At 40.4% G+C, this 21,097-nt stretch overlaps 1 protein-coding gene across 1 annotated transcript; it reads left to right on the top strand.

Moving 5' to 3' along the window:
• The first annotated feature begins 4,810 nt into the window (after positions 1-4,810).
• On the top strand, positions 4,811-20,245 carry IFT57 (intraflagellar transport 57). Its single transcript, XM_034060117.1, has 11 exons — positions 4,811-4,994; positions 6,787-6,949; positions 7,943-8,061; positions 8,965-9,055; positions 12,717-12,785; positions 13,320-13,442; positions 15,544-15,615; positions 16,174-16,305; positions 17,247-17,309; positions 18,518-18,584; positions 19,811-20,245. Exons 1-11 carry the CDS (start codon positions 4,903-4,905, stop codon positions 19,987-19,989), a joined length of 1,170 nt encoding a protein of 389 aa, XP_033916008.1. The 5' UTR covers positions 4,811-4,902; the 3' UTR covers positions 19,990-20,245.
• Positions 20,246-21,097: the final 852 nt, after the last annotated feature.

The raw sequence follows: 21,097 nt of genomic DNA on the forward strand, positions 1-21,097 counted from the left end.
AAAGAGATTGTATAGTGTATTCCATTCATTTAGCTATATTTCTCTTTCGCCATTCCTCAGGGATCAATGAAAGATTACATCTTGCCAACAGCCCCCTTCATTATGTTGGAACAAATATTGGCAGATCTCTGACAAAATCAAAACCAAGGGCAAATCCAGTCATGCTTCACAGCACTCATGTATTTCACATGCAGATTGTTAAAGCAGCACAGATTAAAACTGTACAGGGCACAGCATTAAACCTGGGATAACCCAGCTTCCATCTGTCCTGCCAGTAGCAGTCTGTATGAGTTTTGTAGGAGAGCAGAAAGTCAACTTTTGTCTATGAACAGTTTAGAAGCCTCCACAACTCCCAAAGTGCTTTTGTTTGCCAGCTGCAGGAGAGATGGGAGATGTTGTGGAGAGACATATCCTATCAGGATTGCCTGTGACTCAGGAACAGGGTGTTCTCTTAGATCTTTTCCACTTTTGAACAGGTATGTTGTCTCTGCTTGAAATTAAAACACTTCATGAAGTGCAAACCAGGAAGCCCTCTCCTTCCCTTTACTGGGACGCAGCAAGAAAATCATAGAATTATAGAATCACAGAATAGTCAGGGTTGGAAAGGACCTTAAGATCATCCAGTTCCAACCCCCCCGCCATGGGCAGGGACACCTCACACTAAACCATATCACCCAAGGCTTCATCCAACCAGGCCTTGAACACTGCCAGGGATGGAGCATTCACAGCTTCCTTGGACAACCCATTCCAGTGCCTCAGCACCCTCACAGTAAAGAATTTCTTCCTTATATCCAGTCTAAACCTCTGCTGTTTAAGTTTCAACCCGTTACCCCTTGTTCTGTCACTACAGTCCCTAATGAAGAGTCCATCCCCAGCATCCCTATAGCCCCCCTTCAGATACTGGAAGGCTGCTCTGAGGTCTCCATGCAGCCTTCTCTTCTCCAGGCTGAACAGCCCCAACTTTCTCAGCCTGTCTTCATATGGGAGGTGCTCCAGTCTCTGATCATCCTTGTGGCCTCCTCTGGACTTGTTCCAACAGATCCATGTCCTTTTTATGTTGAGGACACCAGAACTGCATACAAGGCTCCAAGTGAGGTCTCACAAGAGCAGAGCAGAGGGGCAGTATCACCCCCTTAACCTGCTGGTCACTCTCCTTTTGATGCAGCCCAGGATACGGTTGCTTTCTGGGCTGTAAGCACGCACTGCAGCCGGCTCATGTTCATTTTCTCATTGACCAACACCCCCAAGTCCTTCTTCACAGGGCTGCTCTGAATCTCTTCTCTGCCCAACCTGTAGCTGTGCCTGGGATTGCTCTAACCCAGGTGTAGGACCTTGCACTTGTCATGGTTAAACTTCATGAGGTTGGCATCAGCCCACCTCACAAGCGTGTCAAGGTCCCAATCCCACAGAACTGATTATTTTTCTGTGGAAAGTTCTTCACTGTCACTTCAGGATACCCAAGTTCTCATGTTCCATGCTGACTCCTCACATTCAAGGGCCAACTGACTTAGGTTTATTTCTTCTCTCTACCAGTTCAATTGCTTGTTACCCTTGCTCAGATGATCGCATTTCCATGTGGCTTTTAGAGTAACAGGGAAGGTGAAGGCACTCTTTGTTCTTTTCAGCAGCAATCTCAGCAACATTTGTGTGCAGAGAGGGATTTTATCCCACTATGTCAAGGTGCTCATATAACTCCTCTTCTTTTGCATATCTAGTAAGATAAAAAACACTTGTAAGAGCTACTAATGTGTAAACTGAATCCCACGGTGAGACACACTCACTATACAGTTAGTATTTTCCATTTTAACATTAGCTGAGTAAAATAAACATCCACATAACAGTGCAGAAACATTCTTGTTTCCTCAATTTAGTCCTCCATCAATGTAACTGGAGTTGAGTTAACCTGTAAACTGTTCTGCTTCCTCTGAGTGATTTGTTAAAGGTCTCAACAGCTCCCAAGATAAATGAATCTTGCTTAAGTTCTTTAAACAACTGCATCTTGAAAGTATGTTATCATCTCCAAAGCAAGTTAGCATTAAAACTGATCAGAAGAATGCAAGTGAATCTATGGGAGAAAAAAGAGAAAAGGCTGAGACCTAATAATTTTAGAGTTGTCTTTCTGGTGTGTTCTTATGAACCCTTATGATGGTAACCATCATAAAACATCTCCTGAAGTTTAACAAATTCAGGCTGTGCCAAAATCTTCAGGCCCAATGAGTTTGAAGGTGTATCTCTCCATGAATAGGACTATATTGTCAGACACAGAAAGACATACACTAAGGACTAAGAGCTAAGTTCATTTTTAAGGATGCTCACCACAAATGCTGGAGACAGAACATTCTAAGACAGAGCTAGCCTATTACAAATGCACAAGAATAAAACACATCCACTTGAAGATGCTGTACTCCAGTAAATTGAAGAGCTGCAAACAGTATTGAGATCAGGGACTATATGGTTGTAACAGCCTCCTTAGCTGTTTAGTATAAATTATATATAATTATGTATATTAGTATATACTATATATCATATAAATTAGTAGAACTTTTCAGGCTGAAGTTTTGGTGAGCTTTGCCATTGGATATAATTGACATAGTAATTTGGAACCTAATATATAAGACAAGCCATGTGCACTGCCTGGGCACTTTATGTTTTGATTTGAAGGATTTTGTTTGGCTTATTTGGGGTTTGGTTTTGTTTGATTAAAAGAAAATTAACCAGTTTGGTTGTTTTCAAAGAGAGTTATCAGAAAGTATTTGTGAAGAGTGACCAATGTTTAAGTCTATATAGAGCACAGGAGAGCATCTGGTCAAGGGAAGGGCACATTAACATTATTATAACCAACATACTATTGTGTTTAGGACCAAATGGGACCTTCTGGACACAGAAAATAACAAGAATGAGGACAATTTATTTATGCTGAGACTCACAGTTCTACATTTTGATTCTTTCTTGTATGTTTTATTCCAGAAAAACCAAACTCATGTTTTCATCCAACAGTCAAGGTCCGGATTTAAGCTTAATAGTATCTCTAAAACTGAATCCCCTAATGATTGTACATACCTTGTGCAAGAAGCAGACAAAGCCGACGATTACTGCCAGCAGCAGCACTGCAACAGTCACTCCTTTGACAACATCCCAGGTATTACCTAAACTTTCTTTAAAGATACAAATCCCAAAAGGTTAACAGAAGTGCTTGATATTGCAAATTAATGTCCACTATTGCTCAATCAGTATATCAAAGCTATGGGTTTTCTGTTACTTATAGTCTAAAAGCTATGATTTAGGGAGAATGTCTCAGTTTCTTTTGAATGTTACTAATAACAACAATGTTCAAGTTACTTGACCCATACTATAAAGTGATGCTTTAATTGCGTAAGTGTAAATAGCTGAAAGCAGATCATTTTGCTTAATTGTGCTGATACACAGTTCCACATGTGCTCATGTGATATCATTTGACAATTTCTTAATACAAGTCCCACTTAATCAAGTGCCCAGTATGGTTAACACTGCCCCTATGTGAAGTGCTCAGTACCAGTAACAGTACTGCTGATTTCCAGTAGAATATCTCACTGTTATCCAGCCTGGACCATAGATTTCCTAATTCCTGTTGTGAAATCTTTGCCCTTTTCATCTAAAATGTTTTCTAACTCCATGGTGCAACCATGCAACCCAAGAGCACAAGAAGCAGCAGGTCCTGAGGTGAGTGGTAGCAATGAACTCCATGGGAGATAAGAGCCTGTCTAGGTGACACTTTGCTTGGCACCAAGCATCTCATTGCTCCCACCAATTTCAACATGAGAACACTCAGGTCAGGAGGACTCATTCCTTAAGTTCTTTCACTTCAGGCTTCCTTTCCACTGTTGCATCTCATTCAAAGAATGTGAAACATTCTACTTCTGAAATGAGCTGTGACATTCAGTAATGATGCAGGAAGAGACTTCATTCCTACCTTGCATCTTCCATTCAGCAGCCCACTCATCAGCAGGCAGATGAATATAACAATAATAAGGATCCACTGTGTTTATAATGTTCTGGTCACTCCTAAGAGAATAGAGAACTCCATCCCTGGTTTCTTTCCGACCTGTTTCTTGGCTGGATTTGTTGCTTTGTACCCAAGATATATGTGGTGCAATGTAGGTGAGAAAGGCATAGCACTTCAGCATCCTTTGTTTGCTTGTCTTTTGGTATTCCAATGCATAATAAGAGGATACTATAGATAGAAAAAAAGAAACCAACCCTATGGCTTTCAAAATCCTTATAAATTTAAGGGACTGGTCTTATGAAATAACATTAGGGACAGTAAATGTAACTGAGAACAAAATTTAAGCTCTGTTTGAATGCAGAAGAAATCAGTGAAGTGTCAGAACCGTGATTTCTGCAGCAGTGATGCTGGCCCTTGGGGACTCTGTTCAGGCATTATGAGAGCGTGCTGCTCAACAGGGAGAAGGCAGCATGGAGACTGCAGAGCAGCTTCCAGTATCTGAAGGGGGCTACAGGGATGCTGGCGGAAGCGACAGAGCCGGCCGATTCACCACCCGTCACCGCGGCGGAGGAGCTCGGCATTGGGGTCGAGGTGAGGCGCTGATTGGACACTGACCCCGGCATGCCTCGCCTCCATTGGTGCATAGCGATGAACAGGCGTGGCCTCTCGGAGCAACGCGAGCATCTGATTGGGCAAGGAGGTGGGTGTTGAGGCTGAGGCACGAGGGGATTGGTAGGGCCGGTTGCCTTGGTTACGGGTGATGGTGCTCCAACATGGCGGAGGAGGCCGCGGGTGGTGGAAGGGGCAAGCGTGGGGCGGAGGGAGGGGATCGGGATCGGGACCGGGATCGGGACCGGGACCGGGACCGTGTCCGGGATGAGGAGGGCGCGTCCGAGCGGGGCCCGGGCGCAGCCTACCACATGTTCGTGCTGATGGAGGAGCTGCTGGACAAGCTGAAGCTGCTGAGCTACGAGGAGGCCCTGCGGCCCCACAACATGCGGCCTCTCTCCAGGTGCCCCTCACCCGCTGCTCTGGGCGGCGGCCTGGCCCCGAACTCGTTCGTGTGGCTGCGGGGGGCGGCAGGGGCCGGGGGTCTCTCTGAATGGTGGGGTGTGGAAAGTGAATAGTGACTTGAGCTGCCCTACCCCCGGTTGAGTATTAGAGTGACAGTGTATCTGTGCAAGAAATAGTTCTACCCTAATGAGTTTCTTGTATTCAGGGTAACTGGTTGTGGGGTGTGTGTAAGGGGGCCTGCCCCCACTGTGTTTAAGCCTGTTTTTATCATATCTGACACATACTTGTTTCATCTGAAATTTGTTTCTTTTTGATTAGGGTGGGAGACGGGAAACTTGGGAAATGGGACCACTGTGCTCCCAACATTCACTTGGCCAAGTAACTCAGATCCATGTGTCCGTTTCAGCCAGGCTCCAGGGCAGCTTGTCACAGTGTGACCTTCCATAGCAACATTTTGGTATCAGATGAAAAGTAGTCCAAATTATTGCCTTGAGTATGAGCGCAGTGGCTATGGGCTGGTTTTAGCCAGCTGTAAGATCATCAGTATATTTGGAGCAAGGAAGGAAACCTTTGTCCACTGTAGTAAGCACTGTGGCTGTAAAGGGAAGCGTTGGGTTCTGATTTATACTTTTGGGGGCCTGACTGTGTTCTGACTACTGAATTCTTGTTAGGACCACATCTTCTGATCTACTGTGATCCAAAGAATATCCAGTCTGTGTACCTTGCTCTAAGCAATCCAAATCACAGTAGGTGGGGATGGGTAGGAAGATGGCTTCAAAAGCCTGCTCCTGATCTGGACTAATGCACTGATTTAGGTATACCAGCCTCTTGCCACTCCTGAGGAATGTGGGAAGAGGAAGAAGTCCAGGGAACTCTGGAGCAAAAAGAACTGGTTGTAATGCTGTTGTCAGAAAGAGTGCTGATAAGGGAGCAGCAGGTGCAGTTACTGTGCATAATCACAGAATAGCTAGGGTTGGAAAGGACCTTAAGATCATCCAGTTCCAACCCCCCTGCCATGGGCAGGGACACCTCACACTAAACCATGCCATCCCAAGGCTCTGTCCAACCTGGCCTTGAGCACCGCAAGGGATGGAGCATTCACAGCTTCCCTGGGCAACCCACTCCAGTGCCTCATCACCCTTACAGTAAAGAACTTCTTCCTTATATCCAATCTAAACTTCCCCTGTTTAAGTTTGAACCCATCACCCCTTGTCCTGTGTCATGGATGAGATCAATATGCAGAAAGAGGCCACATCTCTTCAAGCAATGAGGCCTCAGTAAGTTTGTTCTCCCCTTCTCAAGGAAGGGCCATTCAAGTGTTCCTGCAGTCACTTGCTGTCACAATTTCTTTAATTATTTTTAAGGAGGTATAGTCTCTTCATAAGCTCTTAATTAATGGTGGTAATTTATGAAGTGATGGGGTGGATTCTGCATCCCTTAAATAGGAACGGAGTTGAGATCATCATGACTAGAAACTGTTCAGGCAAATAAGAGGGGTAACTTGTGCTTATGTGGAAATGTTAAGCTATGTAAGCCTGCTGGCAGGGGAGAGGAGTACCCAGTTTCCATTTGATTCCTTGGAGGTCTGATGTTGATTATTAGCTTAATCAAACAGATGAGCTTCATGTAGAAAACTTAGTCTGCTGTTGTGTTATGTGTGAAACTAAACACTGTGAATTTAGTTCTGATGGATCACTCATTGAAAGAGTCAAAGAAGCTTCTCTCTAGCCTGTGCTGCTATGATTCTGTAATAGCAGAATAGTTACCATCTTTTCCCTCTGTTTAAACAGGCACTACTTTGCACTGCCCACTAATCCTGGAGAGCAGTTCTTTATGTTCTGCATGCTCGCTGCCTGGCTCATCACTAAAGCAGGACATCCCTTCCAACAGCCACAGGAATACGATGATCCCAATGCGATAATATCCAACATACTCTCACAATTGCGGTCATTTGTAAGTGTCAAACTTGCTGTTTTCCCCAGTGTATTTCAAGCATGTGCATCACCTTCAGGAACAACAGTAGTGACACACTTCTGCTCCTGACTGGTGTTCCAAGGGTTGGGCAGATTTTTGTATCCATAAGTTTGTTAACTGGAAGTTCATATGGTTTGTACTTACTTGCTGTTTTTTTTTTGCCACTACAAAATCATGTATGATTTCAGTTAGTTTTGTTCCACATTCTGTGAAATGGATTAAATCTGGTTTACTTCTTGTAGTGCCACAGAGGTTTCTCTTGTTTAGCAGTATAATTTACAAAGATTTTATCTGGGAAGCTTACACAGTGCTTGTGATCCTGCTTCTGCCGCAGTCAGGGATAAAATTCACAGTGAAGGAAATGGTTTAGAATTATGTTCATGTTTCCCTCTATTAGTTTCTTGTTGTGAAGGAGTAAAAGGTTGCACAAACTGCCAGAACTATTGGGATTATTTTCAATATTAAAGAAAACAAACCCAAAGGTCAGGAGAGTATATCAGCTTATGGGAGGTATGATCTTGTGTATGATTACACTGTGGTGCAGCTGTGAATGATGTTAAGAACACTGTTCTCTAAAGGACTTAAACCATAACAAACTAAAATGCTTATTCTGCAGAACAGCAATAAGTAAAACATGGAACAAACAAGGCAGTGTTGAAAGTCTTAGTACCTGAGTTTCTCCATAGCAGTTCTTACCTTGCCAGCACATCACTTGTACAGTTGACCATCTAGTTCCCTTCTGACCCTTCTGCTTCCTATGAGTATGCTTTTACCAGGTGCTTAAAGACTTCTGCATCTGTTCCTTGGCTTGTTTTCCCTTATGTTTGCCTGACTGAAATTGCATGGGGGAAGAATATGAATTAACATTAGTAAAATCTTCATGCACGATGGATGCTTTGGGTTTAGTGTAAAAAATCTTGTTTCTTGGATTGATGGGCAGCCACTAGTAAACAACATATCTCTTTATTTTAGGGAAGGCCTGTGGATTTTCCTCCCTCAAAATTAAAGGCAGGTTGTGGAGAGCAAGTGTGTTATGTTCTTGATTGTTTGGCTGAAGAAGCCTTGAAATACACTGGCTTTAGCTGGAAAAGGTATAGTACACTTTCAAGACTTCTCTCTTATGCATTATACAAATGTAAGTTGTAATTATAAAGACAAAACATAGTAATTCCTAAAAATGGCTTACTTGATGCAGAATTCTAATAGGCTTGAAGTAGTGGGACCAATTAGTTCCTATTGCAATTTCATACAATTTAGTCTGTCACCACCAAGGATGAGTTTGGGCTGCTACTAAACTTAGCTACTCAATAAAGATTTGACTGATGACTCTTTTTTGGGTCATTTTCCTATGCACAATTCCTTGTTAATCTGACAGTTGAGTTGATGTTCTTTTAGGTGCTATCAATCAATAGCTAAATTCTTCCTCAAGATGGAAGTACACACTGTATGTGATCATGTTACAGGTAGTCTACAGTAACTTGGAGTATTTAATCTGAAGGAAATCTTGGGAGAAATGAGATGACAGATAATTTCAGGTATATGAAAATTCCTTTAAAAGTGTTCTTTACTTCACTCCTTTGCTGTCTGAGGGAAATGCATATAGCTATATAATGTCTACCTTGCAAATACTTCACTGTTACTTCTGTTCAGTACGCAGATTCAGCTGTAGGCTGAAAAGAAGTCTCTGGTGACTTGCGCTTGAATTTTAAGAGGTTAGACCAAAAGAGAAAACAAGTCAAAAGTTAGTCCCCAAATGCCTTTGTAGTGTGAATGTACTGTACTGCTTGGAATAGTAACTAAGCCTTACTTTTAACACGGATAAAGACTTTTAAGGATGTTAGTTTTATTTAACTATGAGACACTAATCACTTATCTAGTAATATTCCAAGTCATCCATACTTCTCATAAAACGGTTTGTTTGCTTAGGAGCAATTTACAGAGGTATTTGTCATTTACTGTGTTTAAAAGCTCTGTTGTCCTTTGAAATAATTCAGGCCAGTATATCCAACAGAAGAGCTAGAAGAAGAAGAAATAACAGAAGATGATGCAGAATTAATACTTAATAAGCTTGAAGAGGATGTTGTGGTAGGTTTACATGAGGCTGGTTTTGATTGTAATTGATCAACTATGAGGAAATATTTACTCGTAGCTCATTTTGTTCATCTTTATTTAAAAAGTCTTTTCTATTAGTGGTTCAGTTGCCTTTTTTTTCCTGCATCTCTACTCCTGCATCATCAGCTTTCCTGTAGAGTTTTTCTGTTTCCTTTCAGATAAGGTTATTAAGTCTTTGGGAGAGACTTATGTGCACTTATAGTTAATATAAAGTGAAGTGGAATCTAACCATACATTAAAGTTATATAGATTCAGAATTCATAGAATCACAGAATAGTCAGGGTTGGAACGGACCTTAAGATCATCCAGTTCCAGCCCTCCTGCCTTGGGCAGGGACACCTCACACTAAACCATGGCACCCAAGGCTCTGTCCAACCTAGCCTTGAACACTGCCAGGGATGGAGCATTCACAACCTCCCTGGGCAGCCCATTCCAGTGCCTCACCACCCTCACAGTAAGGAATTTCTTCTTTATATCCAGTCTAAACTTCCCCTGTTTAAGTTTTAACCCATTACCCCTTGTCCTATCACTGCAGTCCCTCATGAATAGTCCCTCCCCAGCATCCCTGTAGGCCCCCTTCAGATACTGGAAGGCTGCTATGAGGTCTCCACGCAGCCTTCTCCATGCTGAACAGCTCCAACTTTCTCAGCCTGTTTTCATACGGAAGGTGCTCCAGACCCTGATCATCCTCATGGCCCTGCTCTGGACTTGTTCCAACAGTTCCATGTCCTTGTTTGTTTTCTACTGATACAAGCTGTTGATGTTAAATCAAATTTCAATCCCTGTTTACAGAATTGGCTAATATTTGGTAAAATTTGTCCAGCACTTACTTAATAGAGTGCTCACTTTGTAACTCAGATTTCAGTGAAGTAGGAAACATTAACTTTATTTAGTCAGTCTAAAGTTTTGGGGACAGAGTAGATGGAAAAGAACTACTGGAAAGGGAGCATTTGTTTAAAAGCACCAACAAAGACCTAAATAAAGGTTGTAGAATTGTTTCTGTAGACAAAGGTCATGGCATCTCATCTCTGAATATTCCATTAATGGAATGGTAATATCCTGTCATCCACTCTGCAGAATAAGCCTTTCCGTGTGCTTTAAAATACTTTATACCAACAAGATGGTGATGTTTGAGGATCAACTGTTTTATTAATTTCTTTTTATCTGTAATAATAACAGTGAAGTTGTCCAGGAAGAAGCCTATGAAATATACCTGTAAGTTCAAATATGCTTTTAGGACTTACTGGTGGGTAGGTGTTGAACAGAAGTTGTTTCTTGCTGATTGACTTTCTCAGAAGAGTATTTTTATGAGATGGAGTCTCACTGTAAACTGGTGGCATAGTGTGATCACAAGACATTGTCATTTTCTCAGGCTTTTGTCAGTCTTGAAGTGAGTCTTTTTACTGCTGACTTAAGATGTTTTTGAAGAGGGAAGTTAGCTGAAGATAAAGTGAAAATTACAAAAGGAAGTCAGTTTCACATCTGATTTCTTCAAAAGCTGATGAATCTTTGCAAAAGAAATGTAGATGAAAACTAAAAGACTGAAAGCTGCGAGCCTGGGAGTGCTCAATTGCTGTGTCAGTAAATAACTTGAGGAGACATCAGTTTTCTGGAGTGTTAAGGCCCAGCAATACTGGGTAGAAAATGCCACAATTACCCCATTTTTTGAGTTTACATTTTTCAACTGCTTGGGAAAAATTAAAGGTTATAAAAGTTGGAAATAAAGCACTAGTAATGTTAACATATTGCTTTGATTATAGCCCAAATTTACAAGCCACAATAGTCTACAGGAATGCAACATCAACTGTTCCCTTTTCTTCTTCCTCTCCTCACAATTTTCCTGTGTATTGTGTTATTCCTCTCAGTTTTATCAGCCAAAACAGATTCCAGCCTTTTATTCCTAGCTTTCATACAACATGCAGATACTGTGATGTGGATGTCTGGGTTCATTTTTATCAGCTTTGGAGTCTCCACTGGAAAAGGTCTTGAATAATTCTAAGAAGAGTAAGAGACATTCTGTATTGTGTGTCTGAGCAGCCTCCAAAATGTAAGCTGTTGGCTAAAAGCTTTGAATATGAAAACAGGCAGCACTCTGCTCTTTTCTGTGTCTTATTAAGGTCTGAGCTGTTTAAATTGGGAAGTGGGGATGAAGCAGTTAACTAAAGCACAGCTGAAACCCTACAAAGAACTTCTGGATTTGCTCACACCTCTGTAAGCTTTTCAGAGTTTGTAAAACTGTTGAGCTGGGTTTATACCAAGTGGATCATCACTTTTTAGGGCCCCTCATGGTTCTATGGATATTAATTATATGCCAATGTAAATTTTATCAGTCCGTTGTTGCTGCCAATATATCAATGTGTTCTGAATGTATTAGCTGTATCTGTGATTGAATTTAGCAGTATTTGTAGTAGCTAAATTCTAACAATGAGGTTCATTGACTGTGCTTTGGTTTCGATTCTTCTGACTGAAGCTGATGTGGCTGACAGAGAGAAGCCTAGTTCTGTAAATCTGAGGGATCGAGTAGTCCATTTTAGGTAGCCAGCATTAACCAGTGAGGCTGGGTGTGCCAGGAAGTCTGCAGTTTGGTTTCTCAGTTCTGACAGCTAGTCTTGTTACGGTAGTGTTGTAGTGTGCTCTTCTAAGTGCTGCACAAATATATATTGTCCTATATCAGAGATAGTCCCAGTCAAGTCACCATTAACTTCTTGCAGGTATTCAGGGGACTAGGGGCAAACATGCCAGAATAAAATGAAGTGTTCCCTGTTAGTTAAAAATGAGGTAACAGGAATAAGTTCCCAGGTTTTTACTGAGTCATGAAGGGTTCTACTTAAGACCTGTGTTATTGCAGCTTTCATGGTTTGTCTAGAAAGGAGGTGGATGATGGAATTTGACTTTGGTGGAAAAGATGGTTCACAGAAGAACTACAGAAGGACAACATGTATAAGGGTGAAGTGTGTGCAGGATAAAATGGCAGGTGACATTCAGTATAAACAGAGGGTAGTGCACAGAAGTAGCATTTTTGACTTGACTTATGCAGTGACAGTCTCTGAGCTGATTGTGGTCACTGAGAAATGCAATTTTGAGACTATAATAGAGAATTCTATAAAACCATCAGCCCAGTATGTAGTGTCATGGGCAAGAGAACAAATCGATTGCCTCAGTTTGAATTGTATCATTTTGTATGCTTAAAATGGGGCATCATTCTGTAGCTCCAAAGATGTAGTGCAGAAAACATCTTGAAAACTATGTCTGGTTGTGGTTTGCTTTGGTTTTATTTTTAGTGCAGAGCTTTCAGAAACCCATAAGAAATAACAGTTGCCATCCAGCTGTTGATAATGGCCCATTTGATGCGAGAGGGCTTAGGTTTGGGTTGGTTTAGGTTTTAAATAATGTGCCTTTAGAACACTTTCCCTGAGGGAAATGTGGGCTAGCTTTTATCTTGCACCTTGTCCCAGATATTGTCTCCTCGGGAGATTTGAAGTAAATACAAACTCTATTGCCATAAACTCTTCACGTCTTGTTTTGTTCAGAAATACAGAATTTAATAGTCCTTGTCCTGTGCTCCTGCAATATGAAATGATGGAGAAATATTGCTCATCACTTACTGAAGTTTTACTTTGCAACTTTTCTTAAGGAAGAAGAGTCAGACAATGAAGAAGATTTTATTGACCTGAATGTTCTAAAGGGACAAACGTACAGATCAGTAAGTTGTTACCAGCAATCCTCTCTCTTGAGATTTTGACATCTGTAGCAGCAATTTCTTTCTATTGTATTTAAGTCTGAAAATCTTCCTATAGTCTAACTTGGGAAGGCATTCCAACTGAAATGAATCAGCTTATTTGAAACAGAAATGTGCAGCCAGTTTCTAAGCTGAAATCACTGCAAGGTTCCTAGACCCATTTGCAAGAAATTATTGCAGACTTTTAGGGGAAGCGTGGTATTTGTTTCAGAAATATATTTTAACACACAACCCCCACCCCCTCCACTCTTTCTGCTATTTATTGTAATTTCTTATTATGCACATTTGATTATTTTCCATTTTCTTTGATGAGAAAATGGTTTGATTACTAATCCTTATGCATTCAAAGAAAGCTATTAAAGAAATCTCTTAGATTATTCTGGATATAAATATTTTCTCTGAATATGAATACTGTAAGTTATTGTAACATGATTTCTAATAGCTCTCCCTGATCAAAACGAGGATGATTTGTATATAAGCTTTGTGATTTTTACACAGGACATGAATGACACTCCAAAGCATGAAGAGATTTTGCAGTCCACAACAGATGCAGTAGAGTGGAATCTGGAAGTGGAACGTGTGCTTCCACAGCTCAAAGTTACAGTCAGGACTGACAACAAGGTATGTGAGAATGGATTTGTGTGTATACACATGGCAATTAAAGCATGATTTCAATCAGTGTTGTTTACTTATCATTTCTTCTTTTGCTGTCCCAAATATTGTGAATAATGTGCTCTGTGGTACAGTCTTGTCAAAACCATTGTCATTTACTTTGACCATGGAAGCAATCATTTTCAGTAGGTTCTTATTATATAAGAATTCTTTTTTTCTGCTACTTCCCTTATTTCTATGTATTTATTTCCATATATTCATTCTATGGAAACTTCTTAAATGTTTCCAAGGTATTCACACCTTGAAAAATTATACCATCAGTCCAGTTTAGCAGCTGATGATGATTAAAACATCTTCCTTCAAGAGAGCTGATGAGCTGCTTATCTTCAAACTGTTCTGCTTGTCAACCACATGAAAAGTTGATTGTACGGAATTCATCTCGCTGAACTTTACGTGACAAGAAAGTAGGTCTGTATCTCTGATCTAGTCATCACGGGCTCTCTGTGTGCTTAGCAAAAAGGAGTCAGTGCTTTTTGAACTGATTTTACTTACCTATCCAGATACCTACCTCTTAGATATGTGTATTTCTCTCCATAACCTGTTTCAATTAGTCTAGAATGAGCATCTTAGAAATACTCATTTATCTTTGGCAAACCTAGGGCCTACTGGCATGGCCATATTCACTCTTTCTAGGAGCTTGTATAGCACACAGATCAGTGCAGTACCAAAACTTCATTTCTAGTGGCCTGCTAGTTGGAGTGTTGAAGCAATCTGCAGCATTGATACAAAATTCAATGAAAGATAATTATCTTGCCAAAAATAGGCTAAGCTGTCAACTGTCTGCCAAACTGCTTGCCTGTTTTACACTATACTGCATTCTTTCATGTGAAGAATTGCCTGGTTTGAGCCACCTTTCTGTGTTTCTTGGCAAGCCCATCCATTACAGAGAACATGATGCTTGATTCTCACAGTAAGAAATTAAAACTGTAATAGGGACATACAGGGTAAATTAAGGCCACTGTAAGAACTGAGGTTTACTAGCCTCCAATTTAATGCACCATCTCTTGGCTTTAAGGAATATATATATAAATGAACATGAAAAGAGGATTCTTCTCATTCTAGCTTCTGTGCTGTCATGCACAACAGCACATAGTGAGGGAACCTTCTGGGCTGCATAACTGTTGGAGGTGCTTGGCTGTGTTCTTCTGAGTTAGAGAGACAGAAACACCAGAGCTTTGGTCATTCTGTGTGTGTCCTATGCAGGGGGATAGCCTCACTTCAAATCAGTGGAACTGCCTGTGGTTGCAGGAGCATGCAGCTGTTTTAAGCCAGGATTTGTGCCTTACCTGTACCTTTTAAGTAGCTGTACCTTCCAGGAGCTCCAGGATCAGGAATTCCTATTGCTCAGGTGCTGCAGCCCAGCCCTGTGTGCCTGAGGACTCTGGTCCCAGAGTGATGGATGCAGCTGGTGCTTCTTTCCTGGTTTTGCAGGTTCAACTGGTAGTGAAGTCAAGCATGTATCACACAGAGACACAAAAGACCTTGACACGGCCATCTACACAGAGTGCCACAAACAAGGCGCAGTCTTCAGCAGCACTTGTAGGGCTCCCATAAAATACAAGTACAGGCTGCCAAGCCTTCTTCCTCCTCTTAAGCTAATTAAGTTGAAGTTCAGTAGTGAAAGCACACCCTGCCTTCTCTAGATTCATGAGCACATGCATATTCATGGATCACTCAACTATGGTCCTTTCCTCTGTCTGATCCCCCTGCCTGGATCTTCAGTGTACTTAACTGTTTCATTACTCCTCTACTTTTGGCTACTCCAGCTTGATGCTTGCCAGCAAAGAGATGGACACACTCAAGTTCTCAGCTTAAGGGCACCACATTTGTGCATCCCCTGTGCCTGCCTCATATCCAGGCCTGGATACAGGGCCTACTGCTTGACAGCTAGTTCAGTTTTAAGTCTGCTGTTGAGTTTTATGCATGCACAGCAGGTTTAGTGAAAATGCAGACACTTGCCTGTTCCCACCCCAGCAGCTGGCACCAGCAACACAGGCTGGTGACTTGCAGTTGTACTGACCTATGTTTTACTTTGTGGCATCTTTTTCAGGATTGGAGGATTCATGTAGATCAAATGCATCAGCATAAGGATGGAATTGATTCTTCTTTGAAAGAAACTAGGGTATGTCTTGTATGTGCAGAACATTTCACTGCTCTGTCAGTGGTTTTCTTTTCTCTTTAATTTGATAGATGTTAAGAACTGGATTGATTTTTTTCCTCTGTGCTAACACTGTAAAACACAGTAATGGTGATGAGGGACAGTGGGACTGGCAAAATACCTGGTGGGAAAGAGTGAGGTTTAACAGAGATAGGGTTCTTTAACTTATGCATTATCGTAAGTACATCCTGGCTACAGAGGATAAAATAGAATAATACAGTAATACAATCTGAAAACAAGTGGTGGTAAATAAAATCTAATAAGGCTAATGCTGTTGTTAGACTAACTCACTGTCATTGACATTTATAATTAATGGAGAGTGAGTGATGGAAGCAGTAGAGCTTGAAATACATGATTTTGATGTGGGCAAACTATAATAATCTTTTGTTGGCTAAACACAGCATCTCTATACTATTTTCCTCTCTCACTTGTAGGTTTCCATATCCTTTCTTAATTACAGCACCATTCTGATACCCTTTGTGTATTATCTGTATACTCTCAACTCACAATATGATTTTCTAGGGTTACCTCGACAAACTCCATAATGAAATCAGCAAAACATTGGAAAAGATCAATAGCAGGGAAAAGTACATCAACAATCAGCTGGAGCACTTGATTCAAGAGTACCGTTCAGCACAAGCCTTGCTGAGTGAGGTAATGCACTGATCTTTTGTTGTTGCCTTCTCTAGTATTAACTTGCTATTAAGTAAGAGTGAAGGCAAAGAAGTCTTAGCTGGTGAATTGTGTTGGATTTAAAGCAGAGGAAATGTTGATTTTCTGTCAAATTACATAGTTTTCAGCTAAACTAGCAGTTTTTATTCAACTGTTCTACAGGGGAAAGTAAATGGGGTTTTTTGCCTGGATAATATGTAAATCTGTTGCCAATCTTCAGCAGCTAGTAAATTGCTAGTTCTGCTTTCCCGGTGAAGTTCACCCATCTGTGATGAGTGGGAAAACTACAGTCTTAGTCCAGCACTCATCTCTTACATTGATTACTTGTGCTAATGCACACAAAGCACTCTGATTACTTCTTTGCTTCATTTGATTTTTATGCCAAAAGAGTGCTGTTTGAGAAGCTTTTTGATCCCCTAGGTAGGATGCCTGTAGAAGCTGCCATTTGGCTAGCCCTCCTATTCGTGGGTCTGATGTCAAAATAAGGCTAACAGGATTTGACCTTTTTGTGCTTTCTGTTTGCCTTACTGTTAAACTTTAAGAAACTGCAAGATCATAATTTGCTATTGACAAAGGAGTTTTCTTGGTTTGCAGGACTCAATTCTGCCTGTATTCTGGTAAATTATGTTTATTTCCTCATGTAAATTACTGGAAAACATATTTATTCTGTGTGTATTAGGACTATTACAAGCCTTCATACTGCTTTCATGAAATTAACTTATCTTTCAGACAGAAAGATAGTCATTACAGGGGCTGTTTCAGGCCTGTTCTGTCACATGTGTAGTGCTGTAAATGTCATTGGGACTTTGTGGAAGAGTTTCTAGAATTGGGATGTGTGAGAGCAAATTTGGATGTTCTCTCTAAGCTCTCTGCATGCATTTCTTCACCTTTGTCATTACAGCAAAAACCCTGTTTCTTTCCAGGCTAAAGAGAAGTACCAGGAGGGAAGTGGAGGAGTAACTGAAAGGACTAAAGTGCTCTCTGAGGTAAAACACATCTTTCTTTTGCTCATTTTAAAACAGAGTTGGTATTTAGGGTTTGCAGTTCTATGAACTCAGCTCTTTCTGATTTATTCTCTGTTAATCTGTTTGTTTAGTGGATGTGATACAGTCCAGTCCCTAATGTTTAAACCCGGGCTGCCATTGATTTTTAACTTGTGAATTGGGCAAACTATTGTGAGATCTTAATTTCCTCCGTTTGTAAAAGATGGTAAATGTTCTGTATTGTAGAACATATATCCTAGGATTCCTGAGGATTAATCAAGTTGTGGCCATAAATTCTTTGTAAGAAGAAAAGTTTAACTCTTCCTTTGAGTTAAAATTCATTATTTGAACCTTTCCTCTTCCAAGCACTTAAAAGCAAATATTTGACTAAATGGTAACTTTTCCGTATTAGTCAAATTATCTTAATACCTGAAACAGATTGATAAATACTTCAGCCCTTTGTCCAATTCAGAAATTAGATTTTTAATGGCTCTGTTGTTTGGGTTTAAAAACTCCACTCTATTCATTAAGACATGTTATAAAGTGGAATGGTCACTTAAAATAGATCATACTATAAGAATGTGCTGGAAATTGTAAGCCAAGTTTGAGATGTGTTAGAATAGGGTAGGTCTGTTGGAAGGGACCTACAGCAACCATCTAGTCCAGCTGCAGTAGGTAACACAGCAGTTAATCAGTTTTCTAGCAAAGATGTCAGAGTGTATGGATCCTGCATAATTAGAGCTTCTTTCTATTTCACACTTACTTCTTTAAGCTTGAAAAAGAGAGTACTTTACAATGACTTCAGGTTTGTAACGTGTTTGTGCTTCCAGAAGGAAAGCTGGCATGGTCATTTGGTGAATCAAGATTCCAACAAATGTACATGCGAATGTCTGTGGGGGTATTGCTTCCAATCTTCCATCCATCATACTGTAACACTTAGACTGTTTTCACTGGTTTGGGATCTGCAGAGTCTCAGTAACACCACGCTGTTTGGCCAACTGGCTCCTCTCTTTGCTGCAATTTTTACAGCAATAGTTCTATTGAAATAACATTTTGCTTGATCTTTGAAAAGAATTGTTCCTCCATTTACAACAACAAAGATGAGTTCATTTTTTTTAACTAATGCAGTTAGCAGATAACTTTATATCGGGGTTTGGTTTTTTTCCTATTTGGAATTCATCTGGTTTAAGAAAAACAATATCTATTTTAAGATTACAGAAGCATTAGAAAGAGTAAAGCAGGAAACGGAAGAGAAAGGAAGCAGTATGACTGATGGTGGTAAGTATGTTTTTGCCTCAAGCCAAACACCCATTTTCTCAGTGACAGTTACATAACTTGGCCTTTATAAAAGAAAACCAAAACTAGACCAGAGTGAGTGACTAGCCTGAAACAGCAATATTAAAATGGTAAAAGGTGTCTAAGACAATCAGGAGTCTAAACCTCTTTGCAAAGGTTTTGTAAGCCTGCAGAAGGTAGAGATGCCAGGATCCCCCCCTTTGGTAAATTACTTGTAAGCACTGGAAGAAAGAACAAGGGGTTTGTCTCTGCTTGGAATAGTTATTGGAATAGTTATCAACCCGCTGGGAGAAATGATCACATTGCAGGTTCAAGCCCTTTTGCTCTAAAATAGTTACTGGCGGTAGCTGTTAGATTCCCTGACTATGGCTGGCTGGAGTCAGTAAGAAAACTCATTTTGGTGTCTTGATATTTAGACTTATTTAATACTTAAAACTGCATAACAATTTGCTTTTGTTTGTTTCAGGCTTGGGATTTGGTTGGTTGAGGGGCTTTGCTGATAAATGCATTCTGTTGCAAATGTTGAAGGAGTATGAATGCAGAAGTAAATTGATGCATGTTACAGCAGGGCTAAATATGCAAGCTGTACCCATATTTAGCTGTAACCATTACAGTTAATTTAGTTAAGTAGTTGTGTTATTGTTTAAGGAAATGTAGTGCACCCTTGCTTCACTGCAAAGGAGCTGCTTGCTTGCCTCGCAATACCTTTTCTGTATTATGGCATGGCCAAGGGATCAGGAGAACATCTAAGGAGCACTATGATGCAGCAGCAGCAGCATCCCTCTGGTGATATTAGTGGGAAGTGAGGGATGAGAAACAAAGTATGAAGCACAAACCAGTTTAATAGCTTATCACAGGTAAGTTGTGAATGTGACTTCAGTTGTCTACCAAACCCCAAGTCAGGTATCAGCATGAAGCTTTCAGCTGAGCAAAACACATCATTGACAAACCTATCTCAATGTTGATGCACATCGTTATGCAGTTCTTAGATGTCAAGAAGACAGCAAAATTGTCATTGCCTATTTCTATCTTTAAAGCATCTTGCATATTGAAAGTGACGTATCAGTACAAGCATGTCTTTGGAGTAGAATGCCCTTTTGTTCATTCAGCTCTTCAATTTTAAGGTGTAAATTGTAGAAAATAATGCTTTTGTGTGAAGTAGCTGACAGAACTGCCCTGTTTATATATATGTATTTCTTTTTCAACAGCTCCTCTAGTGAAGATTAAACAGGCCTTAACAAAACTGAAGCAAGAAACCATTCATATGGATATACAAATTGGTGTGGTGGAACACACATTACTCCAGTCAAAGCTGAAAGAGAAGTCCAATATGGCTAGAGATATGCATGCAGCAATGATTCCAGAAGCCACAGTAGGTGCCTATTAAAACTGTTTGGAGCTGATGTGCTTTGCCCAAAATACAGTTTTTCTACTGTTTGTTATTTGATAATTCAGAAGTTTCCTTTTTGTTGGGGAAGGAAAACTTTGTTTCTTGTTTATTTTTCACAAGATGCTTGCCATGCCCTTTTAAGAAGTAACATGCACACTTTGGACTGAACATGGAGCCATTTGTAGCTTTGTGCTGTAAGGATTTACTGCAGATGCCTTCCAAATATGCTAATAAATTCTTATTAATGAACCTCTCTACTTCACTGGAGAATGTTATGTAGTGTGAGAGTCTCTAGAATGATACTGACAGCCTGTAATCTTGATACTCTACAGTGCTGAAAGAAAATTGCTTGCAAAGGACTTGAAAGGAATTTTGAGTGTCTATTACTGTCATTTATGTGCATTCAGTATCAAGTATTTAGTTGATGATATTGAAATAATACAGCAGTGCCCTTTCTAAATGGCTGGGTCAAAATTTATATCAGTTGCAAATGCAAGTAAATTGTTGCTTTGAATTGAAGTAAGTTTATAAATTAAGCAAGAACCTAACATTTGGATGATACTGGCACACTCCTAGGGCAGCCCTACACAAATGTGCGAATGGACAACTACCCTATTCCTCACTTGGGTTTTGTGAGTTGTCTTCTAGGCAGATTAGTATGGATGGTTTTACTTTTACACTGTCTCTAGCAGAAACAATGACAACATAATCTATGTAAGACCAAAGAATGTGGAAAGCACTGTTTGAAAATTACTCTTGGCTTTATAGTTTTTACCCATGTGTCATCATGTCTCAGGATCACTTCATATTAGCACTGGGTCAATAGCTGCTTTCATTTATAGTATGTAGTAGAGCTCTGTGGACATTCTTGGATCATTCTTGTTTTCTGTTCTTGAGTCAGAACACCCAATTTTCATCTCTGTTAAGGAAAAATGTTGCCAAATCTGGTTGTGTAATACGGAATGAGAAGTAGGAGGAAGGTGCTGGAAATGGAATGGCAGCAGGGAGCTCCCTTTTGTCTTGGTGAATGTGTAGGTAGGGAGCGATTCTAGACATTATTGGTAATGAAGGACCAAAGAACAAAGAAATAACCTTATTCAGTTAC

This window comes from Melopsittacus undulatus, chromosome 2, assembly GCF_012275295.1.
Source record: "Melopsittacus undulatus isolate bMelUnd1 chromosome 2, bMelUnd1.mat.Z, whole genome shotgun sequence".
Taxonomy (NCBI): Eukaryota; Metazoa; Chordata; class Aves; order Psittaciformes; family Psittaculidae; genus Melopsittacus; species Melopsittacus undulatus.

Excerpts from the sequence above, each read along its gene's own strand:
- IFT57 (XM_034060117.1), top strand. The coding sequence starts at position 4,903 with ATGTTCGTGCTGATGGAGGAGCTGCTGGACAAGCTGAAGCTGCTGAGC. Across the intron at positions 12,786-13,319 it reads AGGGACAAACGTACAGATCA|GACATGAATGACACTCCAAA; the intron begins GTAAGTTGTTAC and ends ATTTTTACACAG. Across the intron at positions 17,310-18,517 it reads GGACTAAAGTGCTCTCTGAG|ATTACAGAAGCATTAGAAAG; the intron begins GTAAAACACATC and ends ATCTATTTTAAG.